The sequence below is a fragment of the Alexandromys fortis genome, unplaced genomic scaffold (assembly GCF_014885135.2).
Source record: "Alexandromys fortis isolate MF-2015 unplaced genomic scaffold, M_Fortis_MF-2015_v1.1 scaffold_238, whole genome shotgun sequence".
NCBI lineage: Eukaryota > Metazoa > Chordata > Mammalia > Rodentia > Cricetidae > Alexandromys > Alexandromys fortis.
The window spans coordinates 1436581-1455332 of NW_026068126.1; the positions used below are offsets into that span (position 1 = coordinate 1436581).

Genomic DNA, 18752 nt, shown 5'->3' on the forward strand with positions numbered 1-18752 from the left:
GGATTGTCAGGAGACTGGGGGGCTCCGCATGCTGCATGCTTTTTTTCTAGACTCCGAGCCTCTGTGGCTCAAGGGTGCATCATATGCTCTCCTACATATTTCAGTCACTGTAGTTCGGGTCCTCAGCTCCATTATGTCTCCGTGTCTGGCTCTCATCTCATACCCAGGCTGTAAGCTGCAGTCAGTGCTTTGGGATTCTTGCACTATTTACTAAGTTTTTACATAATGCTCTTTTAAAACATCTCACTGGGGTTGGCGATGGCTCAGTGGTTGAGAGCACCGAGTGCTCTTCCAGAGGGCCTGAGTTCAATTCCCAGCAACTATATGGTGGCTCACAACAACTTATGATGAGATCTGGTGCCCTCTTCTGGCCTACAGGCAGGATACTGTATAGATAAGTAAACAAATCTTTAAAAAGAAAAAAGGGATTGACCTCAGACTCTGCTACAAACGTTCTCTTCCACTGACTCACACTGCTAGCTTCCCATATCCAGGTTTTAAAGTTACGTACATTTGTCGGCAGTGATGGCACAGCACACAGGAGGCAGAGGCAGGCGGATCTCTGTGTGTCAAGCCCAGCCTGGTCTACAAGAGCTAGTTCCAGGACAGGCTTCAAAGCAACACAGAGAAACCTTGTCTTGGGGGGGGGGGGGGGGGATGACATTTATGGAGACCAAAGTTCAGTTTAGCACTTTCTACCTGTAAGCGCTTAACTTCATTATTCAGGAAACTTTCAAATTCCTGCCTTTGGGTTTGTATCACATATGTGATTTAAAATATTTACTTATTTATTATGCATACAACATTCTGTCTGTGTGTATGCCTTGCAGGCCAGAGGAGGGCACCAGACTCCATTACAGATGGCTGTGAGCCACCATGTGGTTGCTGGGAATTGAACTCAGGACCTTTGGAAGAGCAGGCAATGCTCTTAACCTCTGAGCCATCTCTCTAGCCCCCCACATATGTGATTTAAAACCATAATTGGGCTGGAGGTAGCTGTCAACATAGTACTTGCTCCTTTAGCAGAAGTTCTGCTGATAGCACCCACATCAGGTGCTCACAGCTGCCTGTAATCTAGCAGTCTGCTTTTTTTGTGCCCTTGTACTCACAGAAATCGTAATAATAAAAAAAGCCCCTTAATCTCAGTACTTGCGAGGCTAAAACAGGAGTATCATGAATTCAGGATTAACCTAGGGGGGTCTGGAGAAATGGCTCAGCGGTTAAAGGCACTGGCTGCTTTTCCTAAGGACCCGGGTTCAATTCTAGCACCCACATGGCAACTCACAACTGTCTAACAGGGGATCTGGCATTCTCACACAGATACATGCAGGCAAAACTCCAATGTACTTAATAATTCCTGAAAAAAAAAAAAAAGGTTAACCTTGGTTATGCAGTGACTTCCAGGCCTGCCTGAGTTTTAGAGGGAAACCTGTGCTGTGATTGATTGTCCTTGGAGCACAGGTTTCATTCAAACGCAGATTGGCTCGATCTTTGCTCAAGGGGTTGTTTCGTTTTCCTGCTTCCGGATTGGTTGGTTTTCTGCTTAGTTGGTCAGGGGCAGATTTGGCTCTGGATCCAGGTCCAAAGTGTGTGTGTGTGTGTGTGTTTTCTCCTTTTGGCTCTGATTTCAGGGCGGGCCAGGGTGTTTTTTTGGGGGAGGGGCATATAATTACCCTACATATGTAATTATATTTAATTCTGGGAATGCAGGCTAAGGGAGACAACATAGCAGGATCAAAACCCTGTCTTAGCCAGAATTTGACTTTACTTGTATTATTTACAGCCCTGAGAATATGTTACGGCGATAGCATTGGCCTTGAGTCACACAGGGTTTAAATTTAGACCCATCGTTTAAAGACAAGTGGCACCGTCTGCGGCCATGTAAGGGTCCTAGCTTTTCTGCCTAGGGCGGTGAAGGGCGATGAGGAAACAGAGCTGGGATTTCTGGTCCAAGCGCCAGGGCGGCCCTCTTTCTGCCTCACCTTTTCCGGCGCACCCACCGCGGTGCCTGCTGGGCCGCAATCCACGCGCTCCCGGCGACTTTTGCGCTGGCTGGCAGCTGAAGTAGGTGGACGTTGGTTAATTGAACACACTTTTGAGAATCAACACGGCCGAAGGAGGGAGTCAGGGCTGGGTGAAGCAAAGCTCCCGTGGGCTCCGAAAGATGCGTACAGAAAGCTCGGACAACGTACCCACAGTTTGGACTACATCTCCCGTGACGCCTTGCGGCCCATAGGCTTTTCCTCGATCCCTCGTCCCGGCAGTCTCCGCGGTATGCGGGGCGCGGCGCCCGCGGTGGGCGTGGCATGAGGCGAGGCGGGGCGGACGGCAGCCGCCGACGGTGGCGGCGGCCTAGGCGATGCCGCTGCTGGTGGACGGGCGTCGAGTGCGGCTGCCGCGGTCTGCTGCGGAACTGGTTCGAGCGCACCCGCTGCTGGAGGTGAGCGGGATTGCCCGGGCCTGCGGGCAGGTGGGATCTCCGCAGCCCGGCCTCGTGCTTTCACAAGGGATCGACTGAGGCGGGGCCCAGAGAGGTTAGGTGCCTTGCCCAAGGTCGCACAGTGCGCGGCCGGCGCGCGGGGACGGGGCCTTGTCTACGTTCGGCGGGATCCGCAGGTTGAGGCGCTTGAGCGGCTCCTGGCCTTACACAGCCCGGCTGCGGACAGGTGCGGGCGGAGTGCCCAGCCGTCTGCGAGCCCATTCCTGTCCCCTGCGGCTTGGGGCGCCTTGTTATTTTTAGCCAGAAGTAAGGGTTTCGCTGGGAAGTTGCTAGGACGGCGAGGACCGCGTCCTGATGGGTGGGTGGGCTTTTGTCTTCTTTCCTTGCGGGAACTTCTGAAAGAGCGCTCCGGGAAGGCAGTGGTAGTTGTCAGCTCACCCATGGCTCACATAGTGCGGTCTAGGAGAGGAGGATGATTCCTAATCAAAGAATTCTTTTAAAGACCCAGTTATTGCCTTGAAAGATGTCCACTTTGACTCTGAGAGGTGAAGCCCAGGAGCGTGGGGTTAGGGAAGGCATTCTAGAAGTTTCCTCTGATCAGAGGTCCTGTCTGCTTAATTGCTGTTTTCCCCTGGATTGCTTCCTGAAGCAAACGCTTCCTGAAGGCAGATGGCAGTGTGCTTACAAAATATTTGTTGGGTAAATGAATGGGCAGAATGACCCCTGAGAACCATGGGGCAAGGAGACTGTTACTGTTAGCTTGAATTTCAGGACAGCCATCCTGCCAATCGGGCTAGGCACTGTTCCCCTTTCCTTACAGTGGCACTGCCACTGGGTCGGCGAAGCCAGGAGTAAAACTCATCAAAGAAAAGTTTAGTCCACCTCAAGGATTCAAAGGACTCTCTCCCATGTCTGCTTGAAACGTCTAGTTTTAGTGGCCACGACAGCACATGAGAAGGCAGAGATGAGGTGACGTGGAAACCTCCGGAGGCAGGATTTTGGTCTGCCTAGGGAGACAGCCTAGAAGGGGAGGGAAGGGGTGGCAAGGAGGCCCCTGCGGGGAGAAGGCTGGAGTGTGAACTGCATCCCCAGTGGTTCACTTTCTTTAGGATAGTGTGTGCTCTGGAGAGGGAAGTTGAAAATTGTGTCCTTAGTGACAGCCATTCTTCTCATGGTTTTGGTGACTTCCTCACAAGTGTTTTTTTGGGACAGGGGCTCTTTATATACCTCTGACTGTCCTGGAGCTTCATGTGTAAACCAGGCTGGCCACAAACTCACTGGCTTGCTTGCTTGCTTGCTTGCTTTGCTGTGATACACTGTTAAAAAAGGTTTGAGACAGGGTCTCATTGTGTAGCCCTGGCTGGAGCTCACTGTGTGGCCTGCCTCCAGCTCTCAGACTTTCTTCTGCCTCCCAGATGCTGGAATTAAAGGTGTGCACAAGCACGCCTGATTTTATTTATCTGTGTGCACTGTGTATTATCTGTGCACATGGGTGTGGGTGCTTGTGTGCACAGGGGCCAGAAGGTGGCATCAAGTGTCCTCCTCTTCGTTCAGTGCAGTTCCTTTGAGACAGGGGTCTCCCTGAATATGCTGTCTTTGATTTCTCTCATCTCCACCCATCACAGAGCCGGGTTACAGGCATGAGTGGGAATGCTGGCACTTAACCTTTGGTAGATTTCTCAGCAAACAATTTTAACTACTGACCATCTCTGTAGCACCCCCCCCCCCCCTTTTAAAGAGAGAAAGACAGGCTGGCCTTGCAGTTGGTCTGGGTCCGTGCTGACCTTGGATGCCTGAGGCCTCCTGCTTCAGTTCCACTGTGGTAACTCAAGGTGTCATCCAGTGTGCTCATCATAATACACTTTCTGATTGACAGCATGCTATATATTGTTATTTTTTTTCTTGGTTTTCGAGATAGGTTTTCTCTGTGTGGCCCTGACTGTCCTGGAACTTGTTCTGTATACCAGGCTGGCCTTGAACTCACAGAGCTCCACTGTGCCTGGTTCCTGTGTGTTTCATGTCAGCATTTTGTGAACACACAGCACCAGCTGTAGAACCCCTTTCTGTAGCTGGGCTTCCTTAGTCTGAACATTTTAAAAGGAAAATTCCAGAACACTAACTGATACTGTCATGTCCCCCTCCCCACTTTCTATTTTGAAAGAAAGTCTCACTGTAGCTCAGGCTGATCACCAACTCATGATCTTTGCGGCCTTCCGGGCTAGCGTCACAGGCGTGTGCCACCATGCCGACTAAGAATTGTGAGGCACATGCCATCAGAGATGCTACCAGGGCAATCCCATACTGCTACTGCTAACCTTGTCTCCACATTTACTCACCAGTGCTGTCTGGGTTCAGGCACCCAGTGGCCAGCCACAGTGGAACTGGCCCCACACTGTTCCCGACAAGATGAGTACCTTTGCTTTTATTTTCTAGATTGAGGGCTGCAAAGAGCAGGCACACAGTGTGGTGGTTTGATGAGAATGGCCCCCACAGGCTCGTATGTTTGATGCCTGCCCTCTAATTAGTACAACTATTTGGGAAGGATTAGACATGTCCTTATTGGAGGAGGTTTGTCACTGGAGGTGAGCTTTGATGTTTCAAAAGCCTGGGCCAGACCCAGTGTCTGTCTGTCTGTCTGTCTGTCTGTCTCTCTCTCTCTCTCTCTCTCTGCCTGATCAGGATGTAAAGCTCCCATCTGCTGCCCCAGCACCATGCCTGTCGGCGTCCTGATATAAACCACCCCTCTAAAACTGTAAGCAAGGCCTCAATGAAAGGCTTTTTTCTTTTCTTTTAAATAAGCGTTGCACTGGCATGGTGGCTCTTCACAGCAACAGAACAGTGACTAAGACTGACCGTAGCAGGTCCCATGCTTAGAAGCCAAGACTGGGGCCCTGCTTTCTTCCCGTCACTTTGGATGTTGTGTCCTTCAGTACAGCAGCCTCTTGCAACAAGGGGCACCCCTGTAGGTGCTAGTGTTCAGGAGGCCGAGGCAGGACAGTATGTCTCAGGGTAGATAATAGTGTGTAATCTTGAGTGGCCCAGTGCAGTGCTCCTTAGTGTCTGCTGTTGTGGGGGTGGAGCCCAAGGCTCTACACACGCTAGACATGCCTGCTTCTGAGATGCCCCTAGCCCTGGGCTCTTTAGGTGGTAGGAATAATAATATTTCATAACAACAGATTACATGAATTCATGGAGGAGCCATATCTGTGTGGACCTCAGGGCTTGTCATCTAGTCATTCTGAGAGAGAAGTTTGCTGGCCACCAGCAAAGAAAGTAGTGCCATTTGCTAGGCTTTGGGAAAGTTCGTTAAGGAACTGAGTGAACATGAATTAAATACCAAAAAATATGAGATGCCAAGACAACTGGGCCACTGTTACTTTAGGAAGTGTAGAATGGGCAGCTTGGCTCAGTGGATGAAGTGTCTGCTGGGGAAGCACAAGGACCTGAACACGGATCCCAGGACCCCTAGAAAAAGGTTTAGGGTGCTTACATAACCCCAGTGCTGAGGGGTGGATCCCAAGTGCTGGGTGGCCAGCCAGTCTAGGTAAAATAGTGCGTTCGGGTTCAGTGAGAAACTCTGTCTCAGAACATTAAGGAGGGCCGTTGAGATGGCTCATATGGTAAAAGTGTTCGCTGCCAGGCCTGATGACCCGAGTCCACGCTCTGGAATCTGCATGGTGGAGGGAAAAGTAACTACCAAGGGTTGCTGGGTGCCCACTGCGTGTATGGAGCCACACACACATATGAAATAAAATGAAATTAAAAACAGGTTCAGAGTAACAGGAAGGCACAAGACAGACCTCCCACACAGGCACGCTTCACCCTCACAGGCCCCACATGACGTCTGCATCCTTCATGCTGCCATGCACACAGTGTCGTGAAGTGAAGTGGGAGGAAAGAGCTACACTGTCCTGTGGCGGCGTGTCTCTGGCCGGTCGCCTTTGCTTTCGTTTCTTGTGTTTGTCTTTGAGACAGCCACACTCTGCCTTACACCTCCAGTGTTGGGACTGTGAGCATGAACTTCTGCCTCTGCCTTCTTATACTTTTTAATAACATATTTTATTTACACTGGTATTTTGCCCGCAGGTGTGCCTGTGTGAGAGTGTCAGATCCCCTGAACAGGAGTTACCGGACAGTTGTGAGCTGCCATGTGGGTGCTGGGAATTGAACCAGGGTTCCCAAAGACCAGTCAGTGTTCTTGTCCCCTGAGCCATCTCTCCAGCCCCGACTTGCTTACAGTCTAAAGTGGTAGTGATGCACACATGAGGTAGGAGAGGACAGCCTGAACTACTCTGTCTCAAAGGTCAAGTCTCAGTCAGATTCTTGAAGAACCATGGTAAAGGATTGGGTGTCTCTCCCAGGCACTGGGATCTTACTCATATGTCGCTCCTATTCAGGGGGAATGTTCCTGCTGCCTTTCTCTACCAGTCTCCAATGGCCAGTGCAGCACAGTTCAGATGCCAGCCTGCTTCCCACTTCTGAGTAAACATTGGCTCTTTCCATCTCCTATTCAAGCCTCACTAATTCACACAACTATTTTATTCTGTTTCAATTAAACAGGAAAGAGCCAGACTTCTCAGAGGTCAGTCTGTTCAACAAGTGGGACCCCAGGGCCTTCTGTATGTTCAGCAAAGAGAGCTTGCAGTGACCTCCCCAAAGGATGGTAGGTTAGGAAGCAGTGTGTTGGGCCTTATTCCAAAGTCTACTGGCTATTTTATGTTATTTCTTTTTGGAACAGGCTCCATCTCCATTCTGGGTTCTGATGATGCCACTACTTGTCACATTGTGGTCCTGAGGCATACAGGTATGAAGACAGAGATGAAGGAAACTCTTCCTTAAACTATCCCAACCATGTGCAACCACTGATTTTTTTCAGTTTGAGTTTCCTGTTGTAGAATTTGAAGTCATGCAGTTGGATGGCTGGGGCAGACAGACTGGGGGGCCAGTGGCAGTGGCACCAGGATTTATCCCTACTGCTTGTGCCAGCTTTTTAGGAACCTGTTCTCTTTGGATGGACACCTTGCTCAGCCTAGATATAGTAGGGAGGGCCTCGGATCTTCCCCAGAGCAATGTGCCTTACCCTCTCTGAGCAATGGGGGGGGGGGGGGGGGGGGGGAATTGGAGAAGGGGGGGGGGAACTTGGATTGGTATTGTATAATGAAAAAAAGATAGTTTTTTTTTCTTTTTTTTTTTCCGAGACAGGGTTTCTCTGTAGCTTTGGAGCCTGTCCTGGAACTAGCTCTTGTTGACCAGGCTGGCCTCAAACTCACAGAGATCCGCCTGCCTCTGCTTCCCGAGTGCTGGGATTAAAGGCGTGTGCCACCACCACCCGGCTGTTTTCTTTTTTTAAAAAAAGAAAAAAACAAAAAGAATTTGAAGTCATGTCTTTCTTGTTCGCATGTGTCTCCCTGGTGCCCTGGTCAGATGGGTTGGCTGGGCAGCATGGACCCTTTCCGTTTTCTTATAGTGTATCTTGCTTCCTGGAATATAAGGACTAACTCATTTTCCCCTTCTTCTCCAGGTAATGGGGCGACCTGCCTCACACACTGTGATGGAACTGACACCAAAGCCGAAGTCCCCTTAATAATGAGCTCTATAAAATCCTTTTCTGACCATGCTCAGTGTGGAAGGTAAGTCCGTACTGCTGTTCTATGGACACTGCCGGGGTGTCCTGCGCTTGTACACTTTTAGCATGGGTGGTGTCTACACTAGGCTGGATGGAATAATGGGGGGACATTATTGTACTGGACATTTTGTTGAACAGGGCTCACTATGTAGTCTGGCTTCAAAGTTATGATCCTCTTGCCTCAGACTCCATGGTGCTCAGATTAGTGGATGAGACATGTCAGGCTTGTGTTGACTTTGAACTTGTGTAAAGTTGGGATCTTCGAATCTTAGAATTAATTTGTTATATTAATATTATTCATATTAATTTCTTCTGTGTTTTTGTGAGCAGCCACTTGTTCTATTGTCTGAAGCAGAGAAGGAGGAGGCAGGGTTGGCAGTGACCATGCCACACTCAGCAGGCCAAGAGTTTGAGCATGGGTGTAGGGTAAGAACCAGTCCAGGCTGGCTGCACCTCAGCATTTCATTGTTACCCCATCTGTGACACGTGGTCATGTACCAGAGCCACACAGCTAGTTAAGTTCTGGCCTTTGACCCAGGCCTGGCTGTCACTTGCTCTGTTCTTATTACACTGGCTCTGATTTTTCTTGGCAGCCTTTAAAAGAACTAGTACAGTCACATACAGGTGCTTAGAATCACAGGGACACTTACTAGTTAGCTTTATTCGTTCAATAGGTAAGTTTTAAAAAGTGAGGGGTGAGATATGTACACACCTTTAATTCTAGTAGTGGGGGGTAGAGGGAGACAGAGAAGGATCTCTTAGTTTGAGGGCCAGTCTGGTCTACATGGTGAATTCCAGGCCAACCTTTTCTCAAAAAATTAACCACATTTAAACTTTGTGTGTTGCATGAGTGTACACTAGGAATTGAACCCTGGGCCTTGCGTGTGCTAAGAGTGTGCATTAGCACGGAGCCGTTTTGTAAAATGTAACTCTCTTGGCTTGGGTCTGTGTCACAGGCTGGCTGGCTCCATAGTTTTTGACTTGTGAGCTGTGAAATCGCCTTTTCCTGTTGTAGCCCAGACTGTTCCCACAGTCCTCAGAACACAGTGTTTATGTAGCAGGAGCGGTGGGCTGCGTTCCCGCCCAGCTCCACATGGCTAGCTTTACCCGAAATAATTACACGGAAACTGTATTCTTTTAAATACTGCCTGGCCCATTAGTTCCAGCCTCTTATTGGCTAACTCTCACATCTTGATTAACCAATTTCTAATAATCTGTGTAGCACCATGAGGTGGTAGCTTACCAGGAAAGATCTTAACCTGCGTCTGTCTCCAAAAGGAGAATCATGGCGACTGCCTGCCTCGGCTTCTTTCTCCCAGTCTTCCATGACCTGGGAAATGATGGAGGAGGGTCATATGTCTATGGGTTAATAAGGAAACTGCCTTGGCCCTTTAATAGGACAGAAAATTAGGTAGGTGGAGAAGACAGAACAGAATGCTGGGAGAAAGAAGCCGAGTCAGGCAGTCGCCATGATTCTCCTTTCGGAGACAGACACAGGTTAAGATCTTCCTGGTAAGCTACCTCGTGGTGCTACACACATTTTTAAAAATGGGTTAAAGCAAGATGTGAGAATTAGCCAATAAGAGGCTGGAACTAATGGGCCAGGCAGTGTTTCAAAGAATACAGATTCCGTGTGTAATTATTTGGGGTAAAGCTAGCCAGGTGGCAGGAAGCAGCCTGCCACTCATTCTACATGTTTAGTTATTCTCTCTGTGGAAATCAGGGCAGCCTGACAAAGTGGTAGCAAAGCCGCAGTGCTCCCAGCCCTTCCTGCTCTAACATTCCTAGTGAGGCCATCCAGGCCTTGTCAGACACCACACCCTGCACAGGCTAGTTCAGAGGTGTGACGTACACCACATGCTCCCATGGTTATTGGAGTGGAGGAAGACAAGCAAGGGAAACATGGGGTGAAGCAAAGTTTGAACCTGTCTCAGCCCTGCTGTGTGCATATGCATTATGACTGTTGTAGGGAGGGGCTTCCTACAACTTCCCAATGGATCCTGTGTGTATGGTAAACCATACTGTGATTCCTAGGTGTAGTGGGATGAGAGTACCCCAGCTCTCAATTAGTGGGTTTCTGCCCCTTTCCAGCCTCAAAGCCCAGATCCTTTTAGGTGCAGGTGCTGAGAAGTTGTAGAGTGTTCTGTATGGGTGGCCAGGTGACACTGCACTGATGGCCCTGGGCAGGGCCCTCAGAGCCTTGCTGCTGGCCTTGGAAGCCTCATGTGCACCCCATTGTGCCCACAGGTATTTTCATTATATGATGTAGAAAAGACCCAGAAGCATGCTGTGGACGTTCATGGTAGCCAGGAATAAAATATCCATGAAACCCGCATACAGTCATGTCATGTCTAACTCTGATCACTTCCCTCTCTTGGCAGGCTGGAAGTGCACCTTGTGGGAGGCTTCAGTGATGATAGGCAGCTGTCACAGAAACTTACTCATCAGCTTCTTAGTAAGTTTGCCACCCCCTCCTAGTTTTGTCTGGTTTAAAAATTAAAAAAAAAAAAGGTGCTAGGCAGTGGTGGAACACATCTTTAATCCCAGCACTTGGGAGGCAGAGGCAAACAGATCATTGCAAGTTTGAAGCCAGCCTGGTCTACAGAGCAAGTTATGGAACAGCCAAAGCTACACAGAAACCTGCCTCAAAATAAATAAATACATCAATAAGTGGAACGTAAAAAAGCTCTCTAGCAGTCAGATGAAGCAGAGGCAGGAAGATCATGAGTCTGAGACCAGCCTGGGAAAATCTGTCTACACTGAAGACACAGCCATGTGGATGGACTGTATAGACTATACAGAGTGTAGCATGGATCTAAATTCCCAGGTGCTGGTGGGATAGGGACAAGATCTCCCCCCATTTTTTCCTTCTTTTCTTTTTTGGTTTTTGAGATGGGGTTTCTCTGTATAGCTTTTGAAGCCTGTCCTGGAACTCACTATGTATACAAGGCTGGCCTTTAACCTTCAAAGATCCACCTGCCTCTGCCTCCCAAGTGCAGGGACTAAAGACATGAGCCACCACCGCCTGTCCAAACTCCCCCCATTTTGACAAGGCGATGTTGTTGAAGCCCAGGCTGGCTGTGGCCTCGTGATCACTGTGCCTCAGCTGAGTGAGAACTACAGACGTGTTAAAGATGCTCTTTTAAAACAGCAGTTGGTGAATGCTTCAGAAAATGAAAATAGCACTGCTTATCTTTTCTACTAAATAAGAAGAGGCAGACGTGGTATATATCAGTTGTGAAATAGGTATATGCTAATGCTAGACCTGCACTGGAGCACTGGAGCACCTGTCCAGCAAGGAAACTGCACTGTGGCTTAAGCCCTTTAAAGGTTCACATCCTTTGACTCAGTAACCACCCGTCTAGAATCCATTGTGAGAAAGTCATCTTCCAAGGTTGCAGAAAGGCTGACAATTTGGCTCACTGGGTAAAGGCTCTTCCCACCACACATGATCAGAGTCTGGTGTTTGGGACCCACATGGTGGAAGGAGAAATCTAATTCTTGTATGCTGTCCTCTGATCTTCCCATGTGATTCATGGCAAGGCGTGCACACATACACACAATATGTAAAATAAACAAACAAACAAAAAAAAAACCAAAACCTTGCACAGAGATTTTGATTTAAAGATCAGTATTCCAGCAGTTCTGACATCAGGGAATAAATACCCAGTGTCCTGAGAAGAGTTAGAAAGTTTCTAGAAGTTGTTACCTACTGAACCAACCAGGTCTGGAGGGTCTGGAGGTTCATGCTTACAGCTCAACATTTGGGAGAAGACTGAGGCAAAGGGCTGTTCGCTCTTAATCGGCCTGTTAACTCCATGGGGAAAGCCTGTATCTAATAAAAGCAACTGGGGCATGAAGTTCTATGGTGTGACGAGCATCGCTGTCTGTTATGAGCTCAGCTGTGCACTAAACTACAGTGCGGAGTGGGCATTTAGAACCTACTCTCTTCTGTCCCTTGTCTAAAAGCATTCACAAAGTTTGCTCTGTTGGCTGGAGAGATGGTCAGTGGTTAAAGGCACTGGTTGTTTTTCCAGAGGACCCAGGTTCAGTTCCCAGCAACCACATGGTGGCTCACAACTGTCTGTAATACCAGTTCCAGGGGATCCTGTAACCACTATTCATATGGCACACATACAATGTAGGAAAAACATTTATACACACAAATATTCCTTTTGTTCTAATAGACTCAAGAAGAGTTGGTCTTCTCTTAGGACTCCACCTGATGTGGGTGCTGGGACCTGAACCCAAGTCTTCTGCAAGAGCAGAGTAAATGTTTTAAACCACCGAGTCATCTCTCAGCCATCATGAGGCTTTTCACAGTAGCCTATATTAATCACACATAACAACGGTTTACTTATGTGCATGTGGGCACTCAGGGCACATGTGTACCATAGGAATGGGTTTTCTCTTCTACATGTGGGTCCCAAGGATTGAACTCAGGTTACGGGTGCTCTACAGATTGAGCCTTCTTGCTGACCTAATCTCCATCTTAACTCCCCCCCTCCACCACCTTATTTTTGAGACAGGATCTCATGTAGCACAGACTAACCTTGAACTTGAACATGCCAGTTTCTGTAGTGCTGGGGCTTGAACCCATAGCCTTGAGTGTGCGAGGGGATGCTAGGCAATTACAGTATCCGTGAAACTACAGCCCCATCCCTAATAGGACATTTTCATGTATATATATATATAATGTATTTTGATCATATTCACATCCGTTACTCATTTTTGGGCACTTTTTTGACATCAATTTTGAAATTCTAATTGTAGGTGAATTTGACAAACAAGATGATGACATTCACTTAGTGACATTATGTGTGACAGGTGAGTTCTGCTGCTTTCACCCATATGGGTGGGTTCAGGAAGGTTTTGTGCGTCCCCTTACTACAGCTCCCATCAGGGTAGAATTGTAGAAGACACTCTAAAGAGACAGACTGTCACCTCAGGATGACTTGTCCCCACCACTCCTTGTCACTTTCAACACCAGGTCCCACCCAGCTAATGGATGCTCATGCTGATGTCTGCTTCCTAGGCTGTCAGAGGTTTCTCTGTGCTCCTGGGAAGGGAGCGTGCTGGTGAGCTGCCCTTGTGTGGCAGAGGCAGGGCCTGCTGCTGGCCCATGCTGGGCTCTGCACTGACGTTTCCCTTCACATGTACCAGAACAACTGTTGAGTGCTCTCACTTTCCTTCATTTCTTAGAATTAAATGACCGGGAAGAAAATGAAAACCACTTTCCGATCATTTATGGCATCGGTAAGTAGTGTTTGTATTAGAGGGCTACATGGTTTCCATGTGGGCTAAAAGTCTGAGTGGCAATCACTGCATCTGTACCACTGCTGGTGGTTGGGTCCTTGCTCCTGTCTATTTTTACTGTGACAAGTTAGTCAAGGGGCTATAAGGTTAATGTGTGGAAACTGCAGCCTAAGTTATGAGTACCCCACACCTACCCCTGCAGCCTAGTGTCACATGGGTGGAGTCAGGCACGCTTTTCTCTCGCAAGTGCTCACGGGGGGGGGGGGGGGGGGGGGGGGGGATATGGGGTATTTGGATCTTTGTATGGGAATGAAGTAAGGTTTTGATTCAGAATAAAGACAGTTGAACTAAAGGAAGTCAGCCCTGAGGCTGACAAGTTGCAGAGGGCTTCTGGTGTGCCCATGGTGTTTAGCTGAGTGGGTGCGGAGGGCACAGGCACTTCTTTATTCTTGTCACTTTTATAGCTCTAAAATAAGATGGAAGTCCAGCAGCCTTACACCAGTGTCTGTGCAGAGGCTGTCAGCACCTCAGTCCCATCCTTCCCTGTTTCTGGTTCTTAGGTATGGTGGTAGAAATGTGAAGTCTATTGCCAATTTAGAGTCACTCCTTCTCCCTTGCAGCTGTCAACATTAAAACTGCAGAGATTTACAGAGCTTCCTTTCAAGATCGTGGCCCAGAAGAGCAGCTTCGTGCTGCGAGAGCTTTAGCAGGAGGCCCGGTGAGTGAGAGCCCATCTTTGTGGGATGGGTAAAGAGGGAACACCAAGGGACTCAAGTTTTTAGAATGTTGGAAAGTTGTGGCTATCTCCTTACCAGGATTCAGTATTCAGTCCACTTCCTCATGGGTTAGAGGAATAAGGATCGAGTTTAGGTTCTAAGTGCTAGATACTAGATCTCTGCCTGAAAGATGGAGGTGGTAGTAAGAGCTAGAATCTATGGATAAGGCAAGACCGTGAGGTACAGGCCAGCCTGGGCTTATGTAGCTTTTAAAATAGATGCCAAACAGAATCTGGGGAGATGGCTCAGTAGGCAAAGTGCTTGCTGTCTAAGCATGATCCACAGCACCGACATAAGCTGGGCGTGCTGTGCATGCTTCCAGGCCTGGTGCTGGGGAGACAGAAGACTGATTGTTAGGGTTTGCTGAGTCTGTAGCAAGCTCTAGTGGAAGACCCTGTCTTAGTTGGCAGAAGCAACGGAAGACACAGGGCATGGACCTCTGGCCTCACATAGGTGCCAGCACCCCAACTGCCGCAAGCCCAGAGATCTGCTTGTTTGTGCAATTCTGACATTTCAGTAAGAAGATGTGTGGCGTTAAGAGATCTGTTTCTGCCAGTCTTTTACCATTTTCTGGAGTCCTAATTTTGTTTGATATGGTCTTGCTATGTATGTAGTCTAGGGTATCTTGGAGCTTTTGGCGAGTCTCCTGCATCAACCTCCATCAACTACTATGACCAGCTTGGTGGTTTTTCTTTCTAAGACAGAGGATTCCATTGCAGCCCAAGCTGGCCTGGAACTTACTGTAGGATTCCTTTTGGTATTTAGTAGACTATATTTCAGCTTGAGTACCCTCTTAAAGCTAAAGATTATCGCTGGCATAATTCGGGAATTCAAGGAATGGGTCTGTTGGTAAATCAGTTTCTTCAGAGCCAGTTGTGGTGGTGCACACATCCCTGTTACCCCACATTGTGAGGTGCAGTAACAAGATGAGTTCAAGCATTCTTGGCTGTTGAGTTCAAGGCCAGCCCGGGCTACATGAGACCCTCTCAAAAACAAAACAGGCAGATCTCTCAGAGTTTGAGGCCAGCAGGGTCTACCAAACCAGATCCTGTCTCAGAAAACAAACAACAAAAAAATGAAACCAAAAACCCCAAACCTTTCTTTTATGCTTTCTGTGAGACAAGGTCACACTGTCATCCAGGCTGATCTTCCTGCCTCAGCCTCCTGAGTGTTGAATGGCAGGTGTGAGCTGTCATACCTGGGCACCAAGGCATTGTGAGCTTGTTTATGTTGCCTAACTAGCTGCTTGGGGTAGGAGTAAGGAGGTGTGATATTTGTGTAGCCATGGGGAGTAACAGGCATTAGTCAGACCTGCCTGTCTTTGAGGCACTGCTGATGCTCACTAGACATGTGACCTGGGACCTTTCTCACCATCCTCTTCCCCTTAGAAGGGCAGCGCTGTCTTCTTGTAGGCTTACTGTCAAAACATAGGACCAAACCCAAGGCAGGCATTTGGTGGTGGCTGCTTTGTTATTACAGGAGGTCAACATTTGCAGTTTATCAGCTAAGGGGACAGACTTGGAACTAGACTATAGCAGTGGTAGGGCAGTGTCCTTACAGCCTGTCATGGAAATGGTTCTTTTAGATGATTAGCATTTATGATGCAAAGACAGAACAACTTCGAATAGGCCCGTATTCCTGGACGCCATTTCCACATGTGGATTTCTGGTTGCAGCAAGATGACAAGCAAATACTAGAGGTGAGAATTTACAGGTTGGCTAAATCTTCAATCTCTGGACCCTGGTTTCCCCATCCGTAAGAAAAAAAAAAAAAGGTTTAGACCAGCTAACAGCTGCTTCTCCTTCAGTGGGTGAGATTGGCGTTCTTTTGCCATTGAGAGACTAAAATTTATGGCAGTGGGGGATTAGTACTGTCTTGGCAGATGTTACAGGCGAAGTAGTAAGCAGTAAAACGTGTGTAACTCAACAGATGTACAGAAGCTGAGACCAGCCTGGTGAATGTGTATGCAGCCCAAAGCTACTCTGACATTGTCATCCAGCGGGGGAGGCGCCTAGCCTGGCCCTCTCATGCCCACTGTCTTGTCTTTTCAGAACCTTTCTACTTCTCCTCTGGCCGAGCCCCCCCACTTTGTTGAACATATTAGATCTACCTTGATGTTTTTAAAAAAATTCCCATCTCCAGCAAATATACTGTTTCCTGGAAATAAAGCTCTCCTCTACAAAAAAAATGAAGATGGTTTATGGGAAAAGATCTCCTCTCCAGGGAGCTAACACCAGAGTTACCAGAGAACACAACTGTTTGGCTCAGCAGATCATTGGCGGTTTGGAATCTACGTCTGTGCAGCAGTTTTACCTCTTCCTTGCTTACTGTCTTTCAAAATAAAATCTTATTTTGGCAAAGGCATTTTAGATGATTTTTTGCTTCACTACAAAGTGAGGAACAGAGGAAAAACCATTGGCCTTGCATTGAGAGACAGGTTGGTCAGGAAAAACCCAATCAGTGCGTGTTGGCAGGTGCCTTTAAATCTTGAGTTCAAGGCCATCCGTTTCACAGAATGAGTTCCAGGACAGCGAAAACTACCAAAGAAATCCAGTCTTGTTTAAAAAAAAGGGAAAAGGAACTTCCTAGCAAAACTTACCAGCGCTAGGCAAGATGAAAGGTTCAGAAACAAACAGCTGCTGAGTATGATTTTGAGACAAGCTCGCGGGGTGCCACATTCGATCTGAATCCCACAAAGTGAGAGAAACTTCTTACATATGATGCTACTAAGATGCCCAATTAGGGTTATGGAAGTTACTTTTTAGGAACTGTTCTGTTACCTGATGAAAAGTAATGTTTACACCAAGCTCACAAGTAGTAATCTCAAGAGCCTTTATTTAAGCCAGCATCAGATAGTGTCTCAAGGTAAAATTCTGTTGCAGCAAAACCAGGTAACAATTTCCAAATGTATAAAAACATTTAAAAATCAATCTGTTAAAGGTGATAATTTACCCCTCCCCCATGTCACCTGCTATATACTTCATTGCATCAAATAAACAGGGAAGACTGTATTTAATCATTTGCACCCCCCAAAAATGGAAAGATTGCATTTTGCTAAGTGGCAACTGTCAAAAATCACATCAAATCAGTGGAATTATAGGCTTAATGTGGTATAACTAAGGCTTCCAACACTGCAGTCCACCGGCCCACCATCTTAGCATCTTCCATTGTTTGACTTTAGGGACTAGAAAGGCACGGGGTGGGGCATCTTAGGGTACTGCTGGTGATGCAGTACTTGGGAAATAGAAATGAATGAGAATTAGGTGGCAAGCCTGGAAGAGGCAACTTCTCTGGTTCTTTCTGGAGCTGGGCCCAGGGTGAGCAGAAGAGAAGCTGCAGCTGACCATGAAAAGCAGGTCAAAGGCTTGCTTGCTGCAGCCTCTACCGTGCTGCACAGCAGACGACAGGAGGCTCTTCATGGTGCTCTCCAGGGGGCTTTCTGTGCTAAGTAGACCCAAGCACAGGGCATGCTGGGCATGTTGGGCGCCAACTTAAAGGCATTACCAGTGTTTAAAATATACTTAAATATGGTCAGGAAGAGATCTTACAGTTAGTTACTAGTAACAGATGAGTGTTTACATTTGTTTACAAAGAGTGTATAAGGAGAAAAGGTGCAGCAGGGACAGTTCTAGCGCCACAGCGCATGTGTACACCATCCCTCAGAGGCTTCAGGTCCTACTGAAACCCATTTCCTGATGCAAGCCAGTGAGGCAAACGTTTCCCACAACCTGCCTGAACTACAGACCGAGTAAGACTGAAGCATGGGGGAGAACCTGGAGAGACACTGCAGCCTAGAGAAAGAGCAGTGTTTCCAGTGGAAAGTGCTTGAAATCCACATGTTCTCTCTGTACAACGGGTTTGTGGTATATGAAGAAAGGGGATGCCAAGGTTGGGCAGGCCAAAATAGTCAGTTGTTGGTTCTACTTACACATAAAATAATTGCCCCCCCCCATAAAGCCTGGTTTTCCAGCATGTTTCTGTGCAAAACTCCCAGTTTAGCACAGACGACAGAAATGTCTATCATATTAGCATGTGGCACAGTTCACATTCTTCCCTGAAACAGTCAGTACAGGCGAAGCCCAGTGTTACTGAGGTTTATCTTAAGCGTTCCAGCCCCTCTACCTGGGGGTCCTCATCTTCCTGGGCCTTGTTCTGCAAGGTCTCAGTCTGTCTGGCCGTGGGGGCAGGGGCCGTGGAGATCTGCTCAGGGCAGTGGGCCTCTGGGCTGCTGTGCTCTAGCCCACTGCACAGCTGGTCCACCTTTTCGAGGTCTTCGATGTGGCTGACTGAGCTGGTCTCACTCACAGCATCTGAGCCTCTCAGAGACCTCTTAAAAGGTTTCTGGCCTAGAGAAACAAGATGAACCACGATGAAACTGGTGGAGACATCCACAGACAAAGGTGCTGTGGTCCTGCATGGTCATTGATTTGGCAGGAATGCTGGAATTTTGGTTTGCACTTTAGAGGTGAGGCAGGAACTAAAGAACACAGTGACACCAAAGTGCTCCCCAGGCCAGTGCTTCTGTGGTGCCCCTGACAGGAGTGACGACCTCGGTTAAAGTAATGCTTGCCTTTGCAGTGCCATGGAGACATTTCTTTGGAGCTAAATCTCAGGTGCCTGAATTGTTGTTTCAGCGAACGGAATGGAATTTTGG

At 48.0% G+C, this 18752-nt stretch overlaps 2 protein-coding genes across 7 annotated transcripts in view; one reads left to right on the forward strand and one right to left on the reverse strand.

The window, feature by feature from the left end:
• The first annotated feature begins 1955 nt into the window (after nt 1-1955).
• On the forward strand, nt 1956-16462 carry Ntan1 (N-terminal asparagine amidase). Of its 5 annotated transcripts, none has more exons than XM_050125821.1 (10): nt 1956-2440; nt 7001-7022; nt 7179-7244; nt 7962-8070; nt 10448-10521; nt 12840-12893; nt 13269-13322; nt 13943-14040; nt 15684-15797; nt 16241-16462. In XM_050125821.1, exons 1-10 carry the CDS (start codon nt 2360-2362, stop codon nt 16439-16441), a joined length of 873 nt encoding a protein of 290 aa, XP_049981778.1. In that variant the 5' UTR covers nt 1956-2359; the 3' UTR covers nt 16442-16462. The 5 variants fall into 5 exon arrangements, with proteins under 5 accessions (XP_049981778.1, XP_049981776.1, XP_049981780.1 ...); XM_050125819.1 differs by having other exon boundaries at nt 1997-2440; nt 7001-7103; XM_050125824.1 differs by lacking the exon at nt 16241-16462 and adding an exon at nt 16028-16176 and having other exon boundaries at nt 2025-2440; nt 7001-7103.
• A 454-nt stretch (nt 16463-16916) lies between these two features.
• The window catches only part of Pdxdc1 (pyridoxal dependent decarboxylase domain containing 1), a 57063-nt gene continuing 55227 nt past the window's right edge, over nt 16917-18752 (reverse strand). For both annotated transcript variants that reach the window (XM_050125816.1, XM_050125815.1), the window contains exon 23: nt 16917-18444. In XM_050125816.1, coding sequence (XP_049981773.1) covers nt 18194-18444 — 251 coding nt within the window. In that variant the 3' untranslated portion in view covers nt 16917-18193. The remainder of the gene's footprint in view (nt 18445-18752) is intronic.